Here is a 25,881-nt window from a genome sequence, read left to right on the forward strand (position 1 = left end):
GGCCAGACTGTACGCTGTATACAGGTTTTTTAGAAAGAACGTCCTACCAGTAACAAAGAGAAGCAGACTGCAACTGTAAATCTCAGTCACCAGTTAAAAAACCAAGACGAAAAGAACCAAGAAGTCCGATTACCACTGCAGCGATCAGGCTACCAACAAGCTCCAGTGTGTTTACTTCAACAGGTGATTCATTGTAAAGGTCAGCCTAAACTTGAAAGTGGCCTCCTTAGGAATTAATTTCCCCCCTTTCTCTAAACATACAGTACATAATCAAAGAGAAGAATCCGTTGCTTATTTGCGGGCACTTTCAGATGAAGGGAATTCATCGCATGGTGGACTGAAGGGGATCATGACGAGTACACAAAAACCCCAGAGGCAAAAATCAATTAGCGCTGATACAGTAAGTGAACCAACAATTAGCTTCATTTGATAAGTGTACTCAGTCCCATGAACTACAACAACACACCTGAGGGAGGTGCAGTCCTTGAACACACCATGACTACATAACTGACTGCTTGTACTGTCAGCAATAAGTATGCAGACACACATGTATGTCTACATACCTTTGTCAGTGTGTGAGGTGCTAACGCCAAGGACATTAAAGCACAGATGTTCGTGCGATTCACACGGACTGTAGCCTGTGGACTGTTGCCAAGGCAACTGTAGACCACTGACAAGGGGCTTATTGGTTTCATGAAGTGACTGTTGGCCGCCATGTCAAAGAGCAGCACTGTGCGCGCGTGTGTGTGTGTGTGTGTGTGTGTGTGTGTGTTCTCACAGGGTGCTAATGAAGAGCATTCATCATTCTGGTCTCTCTATCTTTACCGCTGATTTCTGACGACCTCACACACACATACACACGCACACAAACACACGCACGCGCGCGTACACTGCTAATCGCTCCCATCATGGTGCCTACAGCTCTCAGTGTGTGTGTGTGTGTGTGTGTGTGTAGGGAGGAGGATATACTACATTGGGGGCAGGAGATAACATATTAAAACATTCCCTCTGTCTCCACCTACTCCCAAAAACCAAAGAAAACACATGACAAGATAAACTAACGCATGTGTGTGTGTGTGTGTAATAGTGTGTGAGCTCGGGCTGCTGGAATAAAGAAATGCTAATCTGTTCATTGAGTATTCAACAAACCAAATGTTTGCCTTGGGAAAAAAAAAGCTCCGCTTAAGGGAGTAATTACTACAAGCGCTGGTAGTTACGCTGATCCATTGTGCAGCCTCTTTCTGCTCCCTCCTTCCTTCACTAACAAGACTTGTGCTTTTTTCTTTGCGCATCTTGGGGTTTCTCTTTCACCCGGTCTTTCTTCCAATTTGGCACCATGTTCACTTATCAGATATTTCAAATACATGATTTTTCTGCAGAGCACAAGTGTAGAATACATAAATGACAATATTCTATAAGAAACTAAAGTTCTTATAGAAGTTATTATTTATTTTGGATGCATGTCTTATCATTACTTAATAATATCAGTGTGATGAGCTGCAGTCAAGTTTTTTTTTTTTAAATATACATACAAACTTTAGAATGGATAATTTGTGTGAACATATGAAGGTGTGGCATAATTTTTTTTAACATCAAATATTTAATGTATAAATGTTATTTAAAATCTAAGACCTGACATTAAAAACCTTTTAAAAATAGCAACTGTTTTCGATGTGATACCTTTCTCTCTAATATTTTCCATACCATATTATAATAACATGTTTGTGCTCTCACAGTACAGTGTATGTCAGTCTTAAGTAGTTTTATGTGTTTACTTTTTCCTTCATTGTCGACACAGTTTTCAAGTAGGAGGGCATGTTTCATATATCACCCACTTAATTCACTTCATGTTCTTTGCCTTTTATGCATAACATTAGATTTCAGCCACGAGCAGGTTTATGAAGAATAAAAATGAATAAAGAGAAGCAATTGCTGCCTAATGTGTGCAAAATCAATTAATCTGTTTACTTGTCTGTATTTCAATTTATATTGCAGGGTGCAAGATCTTAAATAGAGTGAACAGAAATGAAGATATGTTCCAAACATGTCTTTTTGCAAAGGGTAGAAATAAAGAATGGGCTTACCTTGACTGAGTCTCTGTCTGAGAAGGTAAGAGACAAGAAAATAAGGAAAATTACTGATTGAAGCATTTAATGTCTGGAGAACAGGCACAAGAACACGTGCAAAGAAACACAGTGTAACAGATTATGAAACACAAACACACACAGAACAACACAACTAATGGTGGATTTTTATTTTACCGCCGATTCTTCTGCTTAATGAGCACGTTACCTGGGAACACCGGTTTTTATACTGTTTACAAGTGTTAGGGGCAGCTCGAGGCTACATTGGCCACTACTAAAATAAGGCACCCAAATCTCCAAGTGAGCTGCCGGTGGTCATGCTGCATTGTGGGTAATGTCGGCATCAGGTTTTGACAAGGAAGAAGAATGCACGGGATAAAAAAAGACGACACATCTCTGTTTCTGCCGCGCCAGTTCTGATCCTTGCAAGTCCACTGTAAATCCTACAGTGTTATATAAGCACGATGCTAAATTGGTGGAGTACTCTTTTAATGCCAGCTAAGACTAACAGCGAATTCTGCATTTTACTTTTTTATTTTTAATCAATACTTATTAGCATTTGAAAGCTAGCCTGCAGCATGTTAACAAGGTCAAATGTAGGGCAACAAAGCAGAAATACAGAATTATATTGGCCACCACATTCACAACATGAGCACTCTCTTATCAAAGAGAAAGACCCAAACCAAGGAGTCACGCAAACTAAACTCAGTAATGAATCAAGAACTAAAGGTACCTTTAGTGCATTGAGTCGTATTTGCTACAACGATCAGCTCTCAGCAGAAAGAGGAACTGCACTTTTCCAATGTAAGTGCTGCATCATTTAATAACTTGTATAAACGGCCTGTCTACATCAGGACTAGTACCCTGATCTAACCAGGCCTAAATATACATGCTATGTACATATGATCAGCTGTTTGTCTGTCAACTCATCAATACTGCTAATGGAGATACTGTCCAAAAAAGTAGCCTGATTTGTAAATTAAGGAGCTCAGACGGTTAAAATGACACTGGATTCGGTACCAAAGTGACCCAATTTGCAACAGAAATTACAGTAAAGAAATGCATTTAAAAACTAACTTTGTTAAAAACAAATAACAAAACCCCCTTCCTCCCTACATCCACACTCACTCTCTGGAAGTCAGATGGAGATGGAATTGCGTTGTTATTGATTGTGCTCCTAATCGGGGTGAGCATTACCTGAGTTGGCAGCTGTTAGCTTTACTGCAGCTACGGGGCAAGGTTAACTACTCTGCTGCACTGTAAAAACCCTCACAGCCACACTGCAACAGAGTAATCAAGAGCCGGCACAGACTGTCTCTATCACACACACACACACGCACGCAGGTAACGCACATACGCACACAGTCTCTATGTAAGGTAATTAAATGCTTGAGCTCAAAGTCAGTGTGGAGAAGAATTAGAGGCGTTCTGTGTGTACAAGAAAAAAGAGGCATCATGGTGGTTGTGTATCACTCCCTATTAGGCCAATTAAAATGGCATAATGACAAATCAGTTTTTAATAGCTTTAATTGTTGTTCATTCAGAGCACTAACAATTAAGCATCAGCCAATACAAGTGGTGATATAATTCATAACTTTGACTGAATATTCTAGACATGTAAAACTGGTTTGGGTTCATTAACCGAACAAATGATAAAAGCTTCAGTATTTATTTCTAACATATTTAGCGTCTGCTTATGAGTGAAACAAAACAACACAAGTTTCTACAATTTGTATTGAATATGGAAGTTTTATCTCAGATAAACAAAATGATATTTAAAATTTATCTAGGTAAATAATCTGTCCTAACATATCGACTCCTACTGTACCATACCTACTTACAGAACCGGCCTTACCTCTCGGGTGTTCACTGTTGTTATCATGGTGTTTCCTCTCGTCTTTGAGCGGCAGCTGGTGACTCAGGGCGGAGGAGAGCGCCAGCAGGCTGGCAGTACCGGCCCCAGGGGGCAGGGGGGGCTGGAGGCCAGCCGGGTGGGGCGTGAGGGGGATGGGGATGGCGTGGCCGTGGGAGAGGTGCTGAGCCTGGAGCTGCTGCTGCTGGAGCACATACAGAAACACTGGTTCATGCTACATTCTGACTTGACAGGATGGCAAAACTGAGGAGAGAAAGAGACAAAACACACGGAAAGGAAGGGAAAGAAACTAACATTATCAGCACCATATGGTGCCCAAAACATCTGGATCCTGACCAGTGTTGCATCTCAGAAGCTCATTCCAGTATCTTCAAGTCTCCTCAAAAAATTTTAAAAGTTTCTGTACACCTAAGTTCTGGACATTTAAATATGTGTGCTGGAGGAAAGCACAACTTGCGTTGGGGGAACGCGAGTTGAATAAAAATGAAACCGAAGGTGCGTTGGCGGAAAGCAGAACTTCAATAAAAATGGAAAAAATATCCCACACACACTGTCTCGCTGGCTTATTTATTCATTTACAACATGTCAGTGGTCTCCTGAAAAAAGGTCTGAGCAGACCAAAACATTTTAAATAAATAAACATACCAGCAGTAAACAGGGCAGTGTGTGGGAGGATTTAATGATTTTGTAATTTTAAAAAGTTTTTTTTTTTAATCTAAATTTGGTTATTAAAGAGTTGTGATCAAGATATGGACTAAGCAGGATATTTTGCTGTTGAAAAGTAAACTTGTCGGTGCTCTGTTGTTGACGAACTGCCAATATTGTTTCTAAACTACCTCAAACCTACAGTGTCTTTCGGATTTCTGTACTGCAATTTCCTGACGCTTATCGTCCGATATGTACAATGACAATCAAATATCTGTGATCAGCTAAATGTGGCTGCTTAAATCTGCCAGACTTGAAAAGCTTTAAATCCCTGGCAGAAAGCAAGTTCAATGAAGTTGAAAAATGTTGGCCAATTTGTTGGATTTATTGATCTGATAGATCTTTCTTAGAGCATCTTCTTTTTCAGTGTGTGTGTGTGTGTGTGTGTGCTTGCAATGCACCCACTCCTATGATGGCGTTGAGCTCAGCCATGGTGACCTGCTTGGCCCTCTCCACCGCCTGCACCACCTGCTGCTGGTGCTGAGAGAGAGAAAGACACAGAGAAACAATCAGAGGGAGTGAGATACTGAAACAGCAACTGAGACGGAGAAAAGACTTGTTGAATTTAGACATCTGGATTTTAAAGTGGGGTTATGAAGCTCATGTCACCTATGGACAAACAGAGGGAACTGCAGCAACATTATTGCACATTTATTCCTCCTATAAAATTAAAATAAAGATAGTAATACACTGTGCTCTGCACACCTGTGAATTACCACAGGTTTGTGATTTTTTTTCCTCCGAAAATCACAACTAAATGATGCATTCTTCAGTCAGAGCCATCAGTCTTCCCCTTTTCTCTCAAACATGTATCACAGCTAACTGGCAGTTTTTACCACGTAGCAAATTTTACACAGCCTGACACACACTATATCAATCAGCAAAGCATCATGCAGCTCGACAAACTGTTGCTCATCTCATTAAACCAGCCACAAACGTGCAGTAACAGAGCGAGCTACAGTATCTTACTGTACTTTGAAGCAGACATTTTTTTAACCCACCAGTTTCTGGGCGAAAGCATCCACCGTGTGTTGCTAAAATCCAAGGCTCTGACCAGGTGTAACTTGCACAGGCCAGTTAATTCCTTCTTGGGGGGCAGAATTTGAAAACCAAACAGTTGGATTTCAAAGGGAACGGCTCATGTTTGCTAATGGGTCCAATATATACAGTGGTACAAGTGGTCAGACATCCTGATATTAACTCCAACTATATCTTATGGAGAAGCCCAGTGTTTAAATTCTATGCAATCCTGTGGTCTGTTTTCTGCCCAGTCTCCTCACACATCTCAAAATAGTGCAGGTGCAAAATCTTCAATTTAGAGAAAAAGACCTGTTTGCAGTGAGAAAGAGAAAGAGACAGATACCCAGAGAGACAGACAGCTAACAAGGCAAAGTCATTCAGAGGGTACAGAGAGAAAAAGACAGATCCAGACGGTGAGAGAGAGCAGCAAGATTCATCCAGGAGAGCAAAACATCAAAGTGGGCCAGAGATGAAAGAGCTTATCAGGTGTGGAAATGAACCTGACCATCGAGTTCAGCTACACCTCTGCAGACTGAGTAGAACCTGCCTGAACGTGACACACATGCACACAAAAAGATCCATCATTCCTTTGAATATTGGCAAATAGCTTTTATCCCATTATTGTCAAATAATTCTAATAATGAGAGATCTGGGATGGACAATGCAAAAAAATTCTGTAAAAAAGTGCCATTTCAGCCAATGCAGACCTTTTCATTTCATTACATTACAATTAGAGTTTACCTGTTATACTGTAACATGATACTTGATGCAGAAACAAACATCTGAAACCCTGCTCTTTTAGTAAAATGCCGTTTCTAAGTGTCTGCAATCGCTGAATGAGATGAGCAAAAATTACCTGACATCAAATGCAGAAAACAGGTAATTTTACTAACACTGTCAAACAACCTTTGACACTGTTTAGTGTAGAGTACACTTTTACACTGTTGCAAGGGTAAACAAGACTCTAAATATCAAAAGCCACCTGCAATCATTACAAAATATTTTAGAAATTCACGTGTTATATTAAAACAGATAAAAATTACAGTCAAGCTAAATTATGCTGTAACAGAGTTTTGGCATAGATACCAAAACATTACTTTTTTACTAAATTACCTCATTTGATTTCATTACTTGCTCAGTACAAACGCTTGTCTACAAAAACCTTTTTTTTGTTCTTGAAAAAAGCGACAAACATGAACAACAATATCAGGCGTTCAAATGTAAGATTTAGCTAAGTTGAAAGCGAGTGATTTTATCTACCTGGGTGGGTCTTGGTCTACCTGGGTGGGCCACCCGATTAGAGCCTATGTACGGGAAACACTGAATATATGATAAGTTTGCTAAAAGGAAATTGAGCATAAATTTCGTAAAAATCATGATTTAAGTCAGAGAACAAGCATAACATGACTATCACCCAGGGGTCGGTGCCAACTTTGGTTACTTGACAGCTACTCTGTGTAAGATCAACCTCTTCTATATAGGCACAATTATATGTATTATAAATAATTCTATGGTGGCATTACTCCTTATTGGGTGAAATATTTCTGAGCAATTATTTCTGGATACAGTAGGTTGGCTGACGCATCATCCTATTAGTGACAACAATACTACTGTCAAGAAAAATTATCAAACTGCAGGAAGGAACAACATCAGAAAATGACGAAAATAAAAATAAAACAAAGAGCTCGCACAAACACATGCAAAAACACGGTCGACGTGATTTGCTGCATAATAATAATATGATTGTGTTGCATTTCAGATGCGCACTCAGTAAACGAGGCTGTGCATCAAAACAAAAGCAGTAAAAGCTGTTTCCTCTCCCTGCCTCCCCTCTCTGTGGGCCTCAGGGCTGTGTAGCAGCACCACAGTCTAATGCCATTATTCCTAATCCACCCTAAACCCTCCTAATCCATGGCTAATCTGGAGGAGAGCTTTGGCGTTCCACACTCACCTCACTCCTTCCTGCTTTTCCCACCCCTCCACACGCACACACGCACACAGATACACACACACACACACACACAGACACACACACACACACACTTTCACCTCCCCCAGAAGGATTTATCAGCTCAACACACACACACACACACACACACACACACACGTGCTCACCTAAAGATTTCATAATAAACACACTATAAAAACATACTTCTCACACGCACTACTGTATGTGCATGTGTGTAGAGTGAAAATTAACTCATTTTAATGTGTATTCAGATGGACAAATACACACACACACACACACACACAGAGAGAGAGAGAGAGAGAGAGAGAGAGACAGAGAGAGACAAAAAATAAAATCAAACACAAAAGAATTTTCTCACACACAGCTCAGCCACTGCCTCCTGCATAAGTTAGTGGGAGACATTTAATAAGTTCAGAGCATATCTGCCTATCCCGAGCAGGGAGGATTAGCCCAGGATAATCTGTGTGTGTGTGTGTGTGTACATGCTAGTGTGCATGCCTGTGTGTGTCCGTATCTGTCTGTTTTGCCTCACAATCCACCACACACTTCTTTTCCTCCTTCTATGGTTCCTATCTACCCCCCCCCCTCCCTCTCTCTCTCTCTTTCTCTCTCACCCACCTCTGTCTTAACTCACAGTGACAGGCCTTTTTTGAGTCTTACCTCTTGAGAGAGGAAGGGGATGACTTGGGCGCAGATTGCGTTCAGCCGTTTGACGATCTCCGCCTGCAAGACAAAGAGGTGGGCGCAGAAAAGACTTTTATCTTCAAATTCACCGACAGACAAGAAGGCCGTCTTCCTCTGCACACAACCCACAACTGCTCACATCAACACAGTTTAATGTGTGTTAAACTAAAGTAATAACCTAGATTATTTCCACATCAGCGTCTGTAAGGCCAGTTCAATAAGTAATTTGATGTATACTCGGCTGTTGAAAGCCTTTGCACTTGCTCTTAGAAACACCTCGTCTGGTGGGTTTTTCCCAAGAAAAATCTCTTGGCTCATGGGAAGTTGTGCATTTTAAATTTCAGGACGTTTAGTTAAGTATCGTAATTACCAAGAGAAGAACTGGGAGGATAGCATGAGCAGAAATGGCCATGAAAAGAGCAAGACAAAGAGAAGCTCAAACTTTCCAAAAATGCAGGAAATAAGATATTTAAATACCACCCACATTGTTTGATTTAAAAACGATTTCTGGAAAGTACATTGCCGAAACAGCACAGTAATGAGCACCAGTGTCACCAAAACAACTTTATCATTCAGTGCTTATCTTAAAGTAGGTCGTATCGGCCAAGAAGTCTGACTAAACATAAAGACGTGTTGTAATGATGCTCCTATTTTTTCTATCCTATAACTTTTTCTATCAATAACTATCCACAGTTAAACAAAAATGTGAACGTTTGCATGTCAATCAGGGAGTGATTGAGCTTTCTGCTAATTTGCTGTGCACAAAAAAAACTTTACAGAAATCAAACATGCCTGGACGAAAATAATAACAAGCTAATTTTTCAGCGATTAAGATTTCAGGTTTTAACGAGTCCCTCCAATCCAGTCATCCAACCCACACCCTTTTAGTAACTACACCTCCACAGACAAACACACAAACTTTTTCACATTTCCCATGACTATAATACACATCCACTATGGAGCAGAGTAGGCTACAGCCCGCCTGCAGACTCCTTTATTGCTGTTGTCACTACAGTTATTACTAGTCATTATGTTGTATTTGGAGCTGTAAAAGGCTTCAGGACAGGAATCTGTATCTGAACAACTCACAGAAATACAAACACAGATACTGTAAACACACACAAATACACACACATGGAAGGATGAAGCTTTTTGTGCTCCTATCTACTATTCATTACAGTTGAATATTTCATTTTAAAATAACTCTCGCTTAGGCTACATGATCATCATTCTTGATGTAGGACATTACATCTGTGGCTTTGCGATCTTGCAGTTTTTTGCTTGCAATGTTGGTGATCTCTATGTGATCTCTGCACAATAAGTAGCAAAACAACACCTAAAAAGCCACAAGAGTTGATTCCCATGTTAAAGTTTAAAATAGAGTTATGAGATGGTACCTTTTTTTCCAATAATCTCAAGTTGTTTTTCGTTCATCCAGTTGTTTCTTCAGATACATTTTAATATTAAAACCAAAAAAAGTAGCCAAAGATGATTTTGTTAATTTGCTAAAAAAAAAGACAACAACAAAAAAAAAATACACTATAGATATGACAAGACTCAGTCATTCGGTGTCGTTTCTGTCAAGATGCCAAAGACTAACTGCCTACCCTTCTGTCTAAACCATTCATGACAGAATAATGGACTAAAAATAACTATATTAAAAGAGTACTCCACCGAATTAGCATTGCACTCTTATAATATTGTTGATTTTTTTTAAAAGATTAAAATCAATGCAGCAGAAACAGAGATACCGTACTTTTTCTTCCATGCATTCTACTTCCTTTTCAAACTGGTGCATACATTACCCACAATGCAACTTGACTGCTGAACGCTCCAATCGTAAATTTAGGTATGGTATACTAGTAGCACCTAATGTAGCCTCGGGTCGTTAGCCTCAAAACAGAGATGAGGAGCGGGCTACGGAGGCCTGTTGAACTCACGTCCTTCTAACGCCACAGCCCCAGATTTCTTTCATTCTCAATCTTGTAGTGGCTCAGCCCCAGCCAACACTGCCTCAAATGACATCACTTGAGGCAATTTATCAGACTTTGTGCAGCTCCGTCTAGAGCCACATAAGAAGGCTTTATACAACATTTTTAACATATGCATGAGTCCAACACCTGTGAACAGACTTTGATGCGGATGTATGTACATGTATGTGTATATAGTATTAGTTGGATTTCATTTAAGTACCGTCACAATGATCACAGCACTTATATCTTAATATTTACTAAGTGGAGTTAGAAGCATTGCAATGACAAGATTTGTGACTTTTTAAAACCATTTGAGAGACAATGTTGTCAGCAAGATTTAGCGCTAACTTCATGACAGTCAAGCTTCCGTACCTCACTTACAGTGACTACCCCCCTCAGAGCTAGGCTTATATATTGGTTGACATCAGCTTACTGCAGATATGTCGTTATTGGTGTATACGTTGGCCGATAATTTTTAATCACAAAAAAAAATTTAAATGATCTGTGTGAGTATTGTTTTTTTTTTTTTTTTACATGCTTATGTTAAAAAACAAAATCAGCAGCCGATACACTGTTATCGGATTTATTAAACTTCCAAATATTGAAATTACTATCAGCCTCAAAAATCCGGTATCAACCAGGCTATATCCTTCAGGATCTCCGGAAGGTTATTTTACTGCTGCTCTCCCTGAACATCAATCAGCAGCAGCCTGATGGATGATTTGTGAATATAAATCCAGGTTTTGTCCCACCTCAGAATTTTTGAGGAGCACAAGGAGAGGAGTCCACTCGAGCAGATAGCTGAAGGCAAACGTAAGCCACATGGGAGATCTTTGTCAATTCAATGATGTAAATTAAGAGCCAAGCGAAAAAGCACAATCATGAGAAGTGAGATAATTCCTCTAGGTCTGACACAAATGCAGACGAGGCCACATCTCTAACCTTGTCAGGCACTTGTTTCGTTTATATAACCTTGACAGAGGTGAACTTTGCTCTGGTATCAGTGGTAACAGAAGTCCCCAGAGGCCATGAGAGCAAACCCACTGATACAAACCCTTCAGACAGAAGCACATGCAACGCTGCGGCAGTATGCTACGCACATAAACACAGCCATGTGCACCACAGATACACTAGCAGATACACACCACCACAGGCTTCTTTGTATTCATCAGATGTTTTTACCGAACCCAAGGGTTGGCTCTTAAAGATTATACGGCACTCTCTCTCCCACATCAGGTAGGATTTTTTTTTTAAACAGGAAATTGCCTGATCCACTATCCCAAAGGGAGCGCTAGTATAAATGTAAGTATATATATATATATATATATATATGTAAATACAAACACAGGCATATTTGTGAGACTAAATGCATACAACTACATAGCAGAGACTCTTTTCATTTGTGATTGACTGGGATGAGCATTATGGTATCAATACCTGCAGCAGGTAAATTTATGTGGAAATTGCTGGCACTAATCTGTCTGAGATTTATTTATAGTGTTGTTGTGACACGCTTGATATCTTGGCTATTGGCTGAATGACGAAGGGATTTGTGTCACAGTATTTTTGAGTGAATCTGTGCGCAGATTACTCCAGTTCAAATTCAAACTTCTCTAGTTGACCTTAATTCAGTTAACAACTTTTTCAAAGGTAACGGTGAACTGAAATGTAATCTATAATGTTTAGTCCTCAAGAGTAATTTTTTTTCTGTAAGATTCAAACCTTAGTAGTGAGAACAAAATCCCGTTTACAATAAACAATCTTCTGCTTTTTAAAAAAAAGAATCACATTTGGTGAAAAAAGTGTGTGATTAAATGATGAACTGGATGCAAATAAAATACTAATCCATTCACAGCATTGTTGAGAATACACTGGAGTTGGGTTCCAAGTAACAATTATTATGTCCTGGTTTTTCTAACTAACAGTATGAAACCCAGATCAGGTCATTGTCACATAACACAAAGAAAAGAAGCATATCCTCATATTCAAGTTGCTGGGGCCATTGACTCTTTGGCATTGTGGCTTGAAATTTGACTAAAACAAATAATGGATTATTAAAATAGTTGCTGATTAATTTCCTGCCAATCAAATTGACAATTAAAAGAATAGTGAGTTTAGTGAATGCAGAGCAACCGTTATTTATAAAAAGCACTTTCAGCTGAATTTTATAGAAAACAGTGCTGGATAAATAAGTTTATTCTTATTTATTATGTCTAAAACTTTGGAGGTGTTCAGTGTTACAGACCACCAGTCCAGGCGCTCAAAGTTGACTTTTACATGTCTGACTTAACCTTTACTGAGGCCAAAGGAGCAGCAAGATTTTGCCAGTTTAGAGAAGATGACGCAGAGGAGAGGTGCAACTATAAAAGGCAGCCACGTCCTCCAAAAATGTGCTCAACCAGACAATACACAAACGGAAAACCAAAGGGCAGAAGCACTTCTACAAACATAGTCTGATTTACTCTTCGGACACTTTCAGTCATTCCCTGAGATTTGAGAGCCAATGTACTCAAAAGGTTCCACTGAGTACATTGATTCATTCAGTGCTCGAGCTTGATTTTTCACTTCCTGCTGCACAAACTACGATGCTGTGTCTGAAAATACCCTAAAACATCTCAGACATCCACGGGCTCTCATTCTTTCTGATTATGCTTTTTTTCTTGAATGGTCCTGAGTGTTGTGCTGAGCTTTTAAGACAAGACATCCGAGGCCATGCATGTGGAGAATTTTGTAAGACGCGGGATGTCTGAGCACCAACTATCGGTAGAGTTAGGGAGCCATTTAGCGTCAGGCAGATGGGGGACTCGAGGGAGGGTTACAGTTCAGCTTACCTGCGATTAACTCAGAGCTGCAGCTGCACACACAACCTAAAACACTGACATTTTCATTTTATATTTAATGTTTATCCATGGAAGACTTGCTGTGCACACATGCCCTTTTTCAGCTTGGTTCTGCTTCACATTCATGCACACCGGGGAACTGCCCAGTACATATTAGACTCTGAGAAACTCCACTGAAGCAGTTGGTTGGAGTTTAAATACTTTGCTCAACGGTACCTTAGTGTTAGGTGTAGAGGGGAAAGGAGGCCACGCTCAGTATTTTACAGCTGGGGAATCAGTTGCTGATCCTCCATAAGGCTAACACCAACCTTGCAGCTGAAGAAAATGAAAGGACTGCTTCGTCTGGTCTGGCATAAAGAAACAGATGATCAATGGGACAGTGACAGGATGGCAGACAGCTACAGTGGTGAGGATCGTGCTATATAAGTTGTTGCCACATCCACTTGAACCAAAGAGGCGCCAGGCACTGCCACAATTAGAACGACATCACCTATCAAAAGTTGGCAAAAAAAAAAAGACTGTCCTCCCAAGAAGAACAACAGCATCAGTTGTTTCAGCAGGTGCCCCAAACCAACCTATGGACCTATTGGTCAATAAAAAATCTGACTTAACCATGAGAGATTGCTGTTCTTTTGCTGCTTCTAACTGACAGTCACCATTGTTTTGAACAAGACTGTTTCCTAACCCCAACCACGTGTTTAACCATGATAACGAAGCTCCCCTATCCTCAAAAAAATAGTAATTTTATCCCAAACCCTGATCTTTTCCTAGACGTTGTTTTTATGCCTAAACCTAACCAAACCTTAGCCACAGCGTTGTCATATCATGAAACAGATTTATTTTTCAACTGTGATTCATAACAGTTTTTGGAAGGCACAGGCACAGGATGTCCTCCTGCTGATAGAGGCGTCAGATCAGAAAAAGCTTCCATGTGTTGTTCTAGGGGGCATAGGCAGAATGGGGGCATTTAATGGCTCTATTAGAGACTAGAAAGTAGAGAGCTGACAGCAAATGGTGACAGAGAGGGATGGGGAATGACGTGCAACAACGGTCTTTGGTTAGACCGAACTGTGGACGTTGCAGTTATTTAGTCAGCGTGTTAAGGCATTAGGCCAGCCAGGCATCCCCACCCACCAATATTTAAGTGTATGAACGGCCTCACCCCTGATGTAATCTGTCAGTGTTCAATCTGTCAATAATAGTGAAGGAGTCAAGACCATAGGGGCAGCAAGTGGGAACTACAGAGCTCAAAGGTGTAGAACTACAGTACTTTTGGTCAGTCGTCGTCTTCAGTAAAAGGCTCACAATTATTATCGCAACTTACCACGTCGTGTGATGTTTATCACAATCGGAACTTGGAGTCCTCAGCACACGAGTCAAACAGTGGATTAAACAGCAACATTAATGTGAAACCTAGATGTCAATGTTAACACATTCATGTACAATACATAGACACAGGCATTTATGCACACAGTCAGTTGTATCTGTCCTGTTGTTTTTATGCTTATTGTGTTTTATGAAGTTATTTGTTTGGATGTTTTAACCTCAATTTAAAAGCCTAACTAGGGATGGGGGCTGCAAATTCGCTTCAGCTACAAGCCCTACAGTATATACAGTAAAGGCATTAAATCTGTTGCACTACTTTTTTCTGTATGTAACAATGTTTATTTGTACGGTCAAAGTTAAATAAACAAATAAATAAATAACTACAAATAATGTACGCTTGACATTTTTGCATTTTTAAAACACATTCTGTAGAGTTTAAACTTTTGGCTGTATTTTCAAATCAATCTGCTGTTCACACAACTCAACCAAATGATGGCTAATCTGGTCTGCTTCAGAGTCTGCTAATTATATCTTATATCATACAGAAATGAATGAAAACTTATGGCTGTCTGGTTGTTTTTGACAATATGTCGATTAATCAATTAGTTTTTTAACAAAAAAGTTAGTGGCAACTATTTATTGGTAACTATTTCGACAATCGATGAATTGTAAAAGTAATTTCAGAAAAAATGCCACAGAATTCACAGGCTCCAGCTCCTCAAAACTGCCAGTTTTCTTAGTCCTCCGTGGTATTACAAGAATTATCTTTAGGTTTTTACTATTTCATAACATATTATGAACCAAACAAATAATCTAGAAAATATTCAACAGATGAATCGATAATGCAATAATCATTTGTTGCACCCATAACGCATCTTGTAGCAAACAGGCTAAAACATGCAAAACTTCTGATATAGTACTTTAAAAGTGCAATGGTTTTATTTTGAAAGACTGCCCAACACACACATCAGCGTAAAAAAAATATGGATTCTAAGATTCAGTTGTAAAGATGCAGATCTCCACTAACAACTCTTAAAACCTGAACCTCCGACCAATTCATTTAGAAGAGCTGACATAGAGATGTTGGCAGAGAAATGGAGAGAAAAGCGCTGGAGCAGAAAAGGAAATGGAGATGCTTCTCCACGAGGCAACGCAACCAATTTCAGGTGACATTTTACATCAATGGCAAACAATCCTGACTTTCGGCCAGAGTGCAGGGATGACAGCCCGTTTGGCAAACATGTTTGTTCACACTTGCAGACACAAAAGCGAAAAAGCAGGCCTTTTTTTTTCTCGAAAAGTGTCCAGTGGTTTGTGAAAACCTGGAGGGTTGGATTCTGCAGAGAACAGGCCCCAACTTTGACCTGGACCTGTCACCGTCTTGACAGTGAATAAACAATAAGAAACGACTGGCCAGAGAGTCTACTAAGGTTGGGACTCAAACCAGGTCGATCCATGGAGTTTATTGCTAGATTAGAGGACTCTGTGGTCACATAAATCCCAGCAACCTCTGAGGTAAGATCATGTGTGCTGAATTTATCTTTGACCTTGTATGTGAGTCACTGGAGAAAAGTTCCTCCGGTTAAAAAAGAGAAAAATCAGAGCAGCAGCAGCAGCAGCTTAGAGAGGGGATGTAGAAAATCAAACTTCTTATTTTATGGTTTGCCCATTGTGGTCAGATCAACAACATGCAATAAATGGCCTGAATTGCCTGTGAACAGACCAGGAAGAGGGCTAATGCAGAATTTACCACGGAATACGCTTTCATGATTTACCTGAGATAACCTACTTGCAATCTCTTAGATGCCTGTATTACAGTGATCTCTTTGAGATAACAGCATGGTGAGCTCGTGTGACACAAAAAACCCCCAGCTATAACCACTTATCACCAAAGATATTGCCCAAAAGAATGAGAAAACAGTTCAAATACTCCCCCTTCAACTCCTAACAACAAAGAAATTAGATCAGGCAGGAGCCCTGGAGTCAGATTGGGTCAGATAGAAGATCAAATGTCCATCTCCCCTGTGGAGCTTTGTAAGCACCACATCAGCACCACTTTTCACCACCAGCTAATACACCTAATGGATCCCGCCATATAAAGGCTGTAGTCCCTTGCGACTGCGTGTGTGCGTGAGTGATAGGTAGGCAGAGACAGGGAGGGAAAACAAAGGGCGCCATACAGACAGGATACAAACAGCTCAAGCTGCAAAATTAGTGCTTAATGTATAGATTTAGTTTGTGGTTGATATGATGCAACTCTTCGCAACCTGCTTTTGTGAAACAGGCGCCTGGCACCGACTCAATTAAAGAGAGTTTTTTACGCCCACAGCAAAAACTAGTCTGAGACATTACACCCTGTAAAACCCCAACTTGTCATTTTTAAATGTCACTTTTTGTATGGCTTAAACGTTTAACAGAACAAGATACAAAGTGTTAATTAGTGAGCATTAGAGCATCCCCATTTCCGGTCTTAATGCTAAGCTAAGCTAAGCAGCTGCTGGCGGTAGCATTACATTTAGCAGAGAGATACGGCGTGAGAGTGGTATCGATCTTCTCATCTTCTCACTCTCAGCAAAAAAAAGAGGAACAAGCATTTTTCCCAAAATGTCAAACTATTCCTTCAGTCATCTCAGGACCACTCAGATTAATCTTGTGACCCCTTGTGGTTCCCGACTCCCATGGGGGAAACCACTAAAATACAGAGTATACCACCATGTTCACCCTCCAGTTACATACTGAAGTGAAATTTAAAGTGAAACCTGAATCTGAAGATTGTTAAAATGTCTCTATGAAAGTTGTACATTTGTAAACAATCACAAAATATGAAGGTATAATTACAAGAACGTAATTTCAAATGGTATTTACTATAAATTAAAGGTTCCAATGAGCTTTTAATCTTGTTCCAAATGCAGCATTAGGTGATCAAAACCCACCAAATGGAAAAAATGGCTCCTTGTCTGCTGCAGTTAAAATGAGTTGTCAGATCTCATTGAAAACACTGCCATTCTTCAGTATCAAAATGTCTTATTACTTCCTTCTTTCACCACTTTCTCCTGCCTCCTCCTTCCCTTTTTCTGCCCATCCTTGGCTTGCTTTATTCCTCTCTCAGTCTCTCTAATTTGCAATTGATTAGCTGTCCTCTCGAAGCGCAGTCCCATGCTCTACACCCCCTCGTACCCTCCCCCCTCGATATCTGTCCTCACCCCTCCCCGGTTCCCTGCCTCCCCGCCCGTCCTCTCCTTCGTCTACGAGTCAATTTCTCTTTAACGAGCATTGGTACATTTCACTCCCCGGGCACCAGAGCCCTTCTGTGTAAATAAAACAGAGAGCAGAGCCAAAAATCAATGGGCCTATTACCCTCAGAAAATGCTAAACAAGCAATATTTGCATTTCGTTTGGTAGCGGAGGCTGTCTGCCTTAATGGGACTGTAGCCCCCCCCAATTACCCCCCCCAAACCCTGCATAAGCCACACACGTCATACTATCATATCGAATGCCATGGAAAGAAAACACACATTAACGCACAACCATGCTGGCGTGAGGGTGCACACAAACACAGCCTGCACATCAAAATCATTTGCTTCCAAAACAAACACACACACACACACACACACACACACACACACACACACACACACACACACACACACACACACACACACACACACACAGGCACACGCACACACTCAAAACAAGCACTCACAGACTGCTGGCTGAAATTAAGGATTCACTCTCCAAAACTGTTTCCTGACAGAAATCATTGGGCACCACAGAGAGCCACCGTTCACATTTTCTCTCTTTTGGTTTTTTCTCCCTTTCCCAATAAACATAAACACACACACACACACACACACACACACACACACACACACACACACACACACACACACACACACACACACACACACACAAACAGCAGGATTTATAGTAGACATCCCATATTTAATCAGACAAGTCTGATTAGTGTGCCAGTAAAAAGCTGCGTGTGTGCGCAACATTCATGCACAGACAAACACACACACAGACACATAATACAATAGAACCAAACACAAAGACCAACACACACCCCCCAGTAAACATCTAAAATATACTGTATGAGCACGTACACAACACACACAAATAGTGCACAGAAAACTAAATAAACAACCAAAGTGGACATACAGACAAACACACACACACACACACACACACACACACACACTCATGCACACACACACCAAGTAAACATGTACAATTTTACATAATGTCTGTTATACACATCCCACAACACACTCATACACACGCACACACACAAAGCAAAGAAAAAACACAGAATAGATACACACAAACACAAAAACACACACAGCAAGACAAAGGCCAAGCATTTATCACATCCTCTCATACTTACAAGCACACACACACACAAACACACAAAAACACACTACACACACCATTTCTCTGGAAATGAATGTGTAGCTTGTTAGCTGTGGCCCATTTAGCCTGGCAGCTGATGTGTGGTTAACACAGACATTTATGCTAATGACCATCAGTGTTTAAAAAAAGGCAGCGGTAATGTAAAGGCTCGTTAAAGGCCAAATCCTCGTTCATTGGAGCCGTTTTTCAGCCCATTTTCTCTTTCAATTAAACTGCTGGATTATTATTCACATGTGAAATTACTAATCAACTTCACGTGGCAACAGAACACGCTAAAATAGAACAAATGAAAACTGGGGGAAATTCTTAAGCCTGCTCTTTTTTTTACTCAGTACAATAAATCAGATTTTGTTGATGAAATATATCATTTCTAACATACTGTGCATTCTGGGTTGATTTTCCCTAAAGCCTAACCTCGCTTTGTGCATCTCATGTTGTATCGTTACATTCAAATCACAGCTAAGTATCCGATTTTCCTAAAAAATAATTACCCGTCATTTTTTTTAAAACATACAGAAGGTTGCTTAACAAAACTGAAGGTATTTCCAGAATCTCCGAAGACTCTTGTAACTATTTGGATGAAAAGGTATTCTGTTTGTTTTACTTTTAATCCCAGTTTCATGTTGCGACTATATTTCCTGATATAGGTTGCCAGAAATGACTCTTTTTGTAAAACATAAGCCCAATATTCACACATTATTATGTAGGAAAATTTTAAATATTGGAAAGAAACATCTATATATACAAATGATAATAATACCATTTTTAATTGTGGTTAACAAATTGGGGCAGGAGATATGTCATTTGCGGCTACCATCTTTGGATTATGAAAAAGAGTAGTTTGCTACATGATAAATCTTTCAGTAAAAAAATTCAGTAAACATAACATTTATTCCATCTTTTAGGATTCTGGAAATATCTTCAAAAAAGCAGTAAGTGTTGCTAAATGACCTTTTGGGTTTTTCTAAGATCACAAATTTTTAGGGAGATCAGCTGCTTAGCTAACAATAGCAAGGAATATGTTGACCACAAAAAGGCAAAGGGATTACTAAAAGGAGGTTAAAAAAAAAAAAATTAAAACGTACGTATTCTTGCAGAATTTAGCGAAACTGTGAATACCAGTTCAAAAAGTGGTACCTGGAAAAACATGGTGGAACATTTTGAAACTGACAGCAGTTTGGCCTGCAGGATCTACTGATTTCAAAAATCAGAATTTAAAACCAAAACCTCACGTTGATCTATATCATCTGCAGTCCTCTGACACTTTCTACAGTGTAGAATCAGTTTTACGTTTTACTTCCTTTTGACACGCAAGCAAAAAAAAAAAAAAAAAAAGTTTCCTACCTGCTTGTGCATCTCGATGTTGAGTCCATATGACATTTCGTAGTACTGAAAAAAACAAAGATCAAAGTAGGGTCAAGCAAATGTATCCTCTCTATTCCTCTTTTTGCACACATCAAAAACACTAATGCAAATATGCGTGCGTGCGCGCGCACACACACACACACACACACACACACACACACACGCACAATAGCAGTCAATGAAACTCACCATAACATAGTGTCTCTGCATCTCAGTTTTCTCACTGGCCAGTTTCTCACACTCCAATTTCAGACTGTGAGGCAGAAGGTAAATGTTATGTTAGTGTATGTAATGATCGGACCCATAGCAACCCTCACGCACGTTGGTAAGGAAACAAAAAAAAAAAAAGACACCTGAAATAATTAATGACTAAATAAACTTTCTAAATCATGATACTCTACAAGACGTTTTGATGTTTTGTCACACAAAACAAATTCACAAAAAAAAAAAATGAAATTGGAAATGTCACTTGTCGAATACTGAGCCTCTAAATGACTACATCCTGTTACTTTAAATTTGCATTTCTAAATCTGAGTGCGACAGATAAAAGGAAAGGAGAGTTGCCTGGATCACACCAGCCTGCAGACATAGACACTTACTCAGCGGGTACAGTGCAGTAATTAATGGATCAATAAACGACCACAGAAATGTCATCATATATTCTTACAGTGTGAGTGGTTCCCAAACTGCACCATCAACAAAAAAAGCAACCATATATATTGAGGATCCATTTTACAACTGTGGTTACACAAAAGCTTAACTCTTTCAGATGTTGTTTGTTGCTGGTAAGCTGCGACACATCACTGCACAAAGCCTTTGTTCGGGTAAAGTTAGGACACTGACGTGCCAAATAAAGACAAACGGAGGGATTTAAAGGTTAGTATCGGTTATGGGTCATGGGTTATCGATTTTGGATAAACACTTTGAATCTCTTAATTAGGTTATCTTTTTCAAAAATAAGGGTTTTAACTCAAGGTGGACGCCAGTGCATTCTTGAAAGTGTCCAGTGGGTTTAAGCAGCTCAGAGGCCTGGATTTTTCTCAGCGAGAAGGTAAATCAACAGCACGGCAAATCACATTTTTACTTTTCAGAAGACATTTTACTGAACTTTAAATAAAGCCTGACATCCATAAAAACAGAGTCTCCTAAGAGAGCGTGATTTTGAACCACTCTCAACGCTTTCTTTCTTTTCTTTTCTTTCTTTTCTTTTTTTTTTTTTTAACCAAATCAGTGTCTCCTTGCTGTTAGGGTTTCACTGGTACGCAGCAGTTCGATCACACACATGCAGCAGGCACTATCCTTGGTTCAGCTCAATCAGCCCCAGGACTGGGAAGCAAACTGGACCGCCGGTTCATCTCACCAGGTGATTTGGCGATAATTACGAGCTGGCCAGAGGTGAGCGATTACTATGCATTGGTATCGTGCTTATGTATTTCACACTTCATCATGCCGGGTAAAAAAGTATTTCACACCGCTTGCACTTGCAGAGAGAGACGTGTACACCAAGGTTGATGGGGGTTTACATGTGGTTAGGCACCAGTGTGAGATGGACCTGAGACAAATGTGGACTGCCGGTGTGTTACCTCTAGCCCCAGGATCTAAAGAGAATCATTTCATGGGATCTCCAGATGGATATTTACCTCACACTGAGCATGTTTTATATCTCAATCAAATCCTGATGAAAAAAATCAGTGTCTGCCTTGTATGTCCTCGCATCGTATCATGCATTTCCCTAATATTTCGGTCACGCTGTATGACTCATACATGACTAGTGCAAGGCAGGTCAGCGGCACAGAAATGATCCTCTGGGGCTTTCAGTTTATAATACGGGCTAAGGCCAACTGACAGTTATTTTCACTGTTGATTATTCTGCTGGTTATTTTCCCGATTAGTCGTTTGGCCTGTATAATGTAAGCAACACCAAGAGTCCAAAATCCAAAAATATTAAAAAAAAATGTTTTACCACAGAACAGCAAGGAAATCAGAAAATACTGACAGTGGAGAATCTGGAACCATTGCTCTTTAAAAACTGCTCATTACAATTATTTGATTGCAAATGCTTCTGATAAATGTTCTGTTGATCAACTAATCGATTAAACCACGAAGCGTTGCGGCTCCACGGACCCAGATTAACACACAGATCAAATTTATAATCACTCGTCAACCCCATGCATTGGGTTTCATTAGCATTTCGTTAATATATGGTCGATGAGAAGATGGTTCCATGCCATGCGCCATCCAAACTCTTACCTGTGATACTGGGCTTGCAGAAACTGGAACTCCTCCTTGATCCGGTCGCAGGACTCGGTGACAGTGAACTTGAACGGCTGTCCCGGCTGGTGGGGGACCTCAACCCCAACCAAGCAGCGTGTAAAGGGAGGAGAGGAAGAACTAAAGTTCAGTGTCACGACACACACACACACACACACACACACACACACACACACAGAGGCAAGACTGTAGATGACAATAGGCCTCTGTGATACGGATGGCCTTTTGGTTTTACTCCGTCTCCTCACACGTTAGCCCACGCACACTCGCAGACACACACATACAGCTGCAGCAGTTTGACAATGAGCGCAATTGTCCTTGCGAGCGCGCAGTGGCACGGAAACTTGATCTAAACTGATTACGCATCAGGCGCGGCTGTTAATCTGCGCTGTTTTGACATTCTGCCTCGGCTGCTACTGCTTTCTACTTACCGGATGCCGTGCCGGGGGGTACATCTTGCTCAGATCTCGAATCATTAAAAACGTATTGCAAAGTTCATCCACATAAACACGAGAACAAACTGTGCGAGCACGGACCTTTCCCCCTCGTGCGTAAAAGGCCAGGTCAGTGGTCTGCGTGCGGGCTGTGCGCAGGTTCCGCGAGGAGCGAAAACATCTCCGGATCTCTGGTTGGTCAGAGGCTGCGGGACCGTTATTTCAAAAGTCCATTCGGTGCGATAACCACAGCGGGGGGGCTGCCTCGGTCTTCTCCAAAATTCCCAGCGCGTTATTCTGTGCGCACGGAGCTTTAAATCATCCTCCGGACGAACAACGGATCCTCTATTTTCTCTGATTCCCCCCACGAAGCGTGGACCTCTGGCACATGACGACCCCGCTTGTCCGCGCCCGAGCTGCTCCGCGGCGTCTCGTCGTCGCGCGTGTGCCGCTCAATTTCCTACGGCCCCCGTTAAGGTTGACATCCTCACGCAGGACCGCGCGGAGCGACCGCCTCACCGACTGCGGGAGCCCGCCCCTCGCGAAGCCAAATTTAGAAAGCAACCGGTCGCACGAGCGCAATTACATATTCACAACAATTACGAGAGCCCCGTACCGTGACGTCGGGACGTGTAGTTTAATTCACATTAGTCGCTAATAAGCACTACAGATGTGCGTCCGCCGTGGAGAACTACAACTTCCCGGCTCCTCCGCGAGGTCCCCGGAGCCAATGGCGTGCGGTCCGAAGGAGGATCGGCCATTAAAGACAGCCAATAGGGAGAGAGAAGCGCACCTACTGCGCTCCACCCTCCTGCCAATCACCCATATGCCGACCAATCACCTCCAACAGGATGCGATTTATGCAGACGCCCCACGTGGGGGCTCGGTCTTGTACTAAAAGATGTCACAGGGATTAATCTGGAAACTATCTGTTGATTTATGTGTTGTTGTTGTTTTGTTTTTTGTTTTTGTTTTTGTTTTTTATGGAGACTTCCAGGCAGAAGCAAACATATGGCCCCTCGGTGTCATGTTTTTCCTGTTTGTTTTTTTGTTTTGTTTTTTGTCGTCGTTGTGTTTTAATTGAATCGCCTATTAAAACAGTCTGCTATTATGTCCACAGAGTGCATTTACAACCTTGCAATTAAATTCTCATTCAGCTCGCTCACACGTACGTCGGCCTGCTTGTATGGGATGTAAATCATATAGGGCGGTTGACAAAAACACTTAATTAAATTAAATCTAAATTATTGTTACTGCTACAATGGTGGCTTATATGAAGTTGAATGTCAATTGGTTCTTTGGCATTCCCCTCTATTCTGTGTCAGCGACGTGTCGTCAAACGATGACACGGGATTTCTTTACAGTTTCCTTCGATATAAACACTTTTTCTCTCTCTTTTTGAATGACGCACCTGCAGGAGCTCCTCGCTCGGCTTAAGAGAACACACATAAGTGCTGACTGGCAGAGCCCCAGTCGTTGCTACTGACTTGCCATATAGTCGGCGGTGACCAATCTTTTCGGTCTCAGTCACCTTTTGTGGTTTACTGTCTGGTCTTTTTTCACCGAAAACGTTTTGACGTGTCACGGCAGGGAAGGCACGGGCGTAAACAACACCATTAACGACAGCTGAATGCCATTTAGCTGCTTCAGTTTCAGGGTTCTCTGTTTAGATGTCTATATGCGTATCTTCCCGCACGTTTGTTCTTGACATTGCATGGAGCGTCAGATTCCCTGTGTGTTTTGTATACAGAACGCACCAAAAAAGGTTGATCCAACATCTGCTGTGGGGCAGGTGAGCAGGTGTTTTCACTGATGTTGCCTAATTAGGCCTCTTCTCCTTGGCTGTGTGAGCATGTACAAAACTGCAACTGAGTTTATTTCTTAATTGACTGACGTCTCCTTCAGTCTAACCGCTTTGTCGCACCTCAGTTAGGGCTGCACTTACAGTACATCATTATGGTTCTTGACGAGTTGCGAAGTGGGAGGAATCGCTGGATCCGGAAGTGGGTTTCCCAATTTTGCATTCCCATTTCAACCTTTTCATGGGACTCTCCCAGATAACGTAACAACCCTGTAGGTTGATGCTATGGCCACCTTTTTTTAAAAATTATTTCAGCTTCATTTATAAGAAATGATGTCTTGTCCATTATTTTGCTATGGCAGGCGGGTCTAAGTACTACAATGCCCATGAATTTTAAGCTTGGTGACTCGCTGTTTGTTGCCAAAATCCACCTTGGGAGTCATGGTCAACTTCTCAGCCAAAATTTTATGCACCTAGGCTTGCACTTTCAACGTTTTATCAGAGAATTATATATTTTGTAACATAGTTATTAATCATTTGGACTGATGATTGAACTGGGAGAGTTTCATGCTGATCCAAGCCATAGAACGGCTCCAACTGGGAGTCACGTAACATTGTCTGTGGGATAAATAAATGGGACTTTTACTTCAGGAACCACAGGCACCAGAAATAACTCTTCCCACGTTGCAGCTCTGTTAGTACATAGAGTTTGGTGGCACAAAGTAATTCCCAACATTGCTCCAGTTTATTCAGGGTGCCTGCGGGGTCTTGAGAAGTATTCAAATGTAATTAATCAATTTAGAGAAAAAATTAAGGCCCTTACAAAGTATTAAAACGTCTTAATCGCAATTTTACGAGCAATTACATTTTTTAGCTATTTTTTTTCCATGTGAATAGCCTATTTGTCCAAAGAGTTTGTATGTGTGAATTTATTTATTTATATCGCGTAGCCATGTAGCGCTCATGGGGTTCTTCTGTGTAGGCTAAACCGCGTTGCAGACGCGACGTCATAGACCTGCGCCTGGTGGAATCCAGGCCAAGTTTTACATCATATGAAAAAGGTCAGACATTTCGCAACCACTGACTGTCAGTTCGTCGACACAATGCGAAGGTCCCTTTATGG

General features: G+C 40.9%; 1 protein-coding gene across 5 annotated transcripts in view; it reads right to left on the reverse strand.

Moving 5' to 3' along the window:
- The window catches only part of LOC120805613 (transducin-like enhancer protein 4), a 37,500-nt gene extending 14,031 nt beyond the window's left edge, over positions 1-23,469 (reverse strand). For 2 of the 5 annotated variants that reach the window (XM_040156002.1, XM_040156005.1), the window contains exons 1-8: positions 22,955-23,469; positions 22,503-22,600; positions 20,442-20,505; positions 20,232-20,276; positions 8,312-8,374; positions 5,068-5,142; positions 3,940-4,141; positions 2,085-2,101 (exon numbers count right to left, since the gene is read on the reverse strand). In XM_040156002.1, the coding sequence (XP_040011936.1) occupies positions 2,085-2,101; positions 3,940-4,141; positions 5,068-5,142; positions 8,312-8,374; positions 20,232-20,276; positions 20,442-20,505; positions 22,503-22,600; positions 22,955-22,999 (609 nt within the window). In that variant the 5' untranslated portion in view covers positions 23,000-23,469. The remainder of the gene's footprint in view (positions 1-2,084; positions 2,102-3,939; positions 4,142-5,067; positions 5,143-8,311; positions 8,375-20,231; positions 20,277-20,441; positions 20,506-22,502; positions 22,601-22,954) is intronic. The other 3 variants (XM_040156004.1, XM_040156003.1, XM_040156006.1) reach the window with 3 other exon arrangements.
- Between the last annotated feature and the right edge of the window lie 2,412 nt (positions 23,470-25,881).

This window comes from Xiphias gladius, chromosome 19 (genome assembly GCF_016859285.1).
Source record: "Xiphias gladius isolate SHS-SW01 ecotype Sanya breed wild chromosome 19, ASM1685928v1, whole genome shotgun sequence".
Taxonomy (NCBI): Eukaryota; Metazoa; Chordata; class Actinopteri; order Istiophoriformes; family Xiphiidae; genus Xiphias; species Xiphias gladius.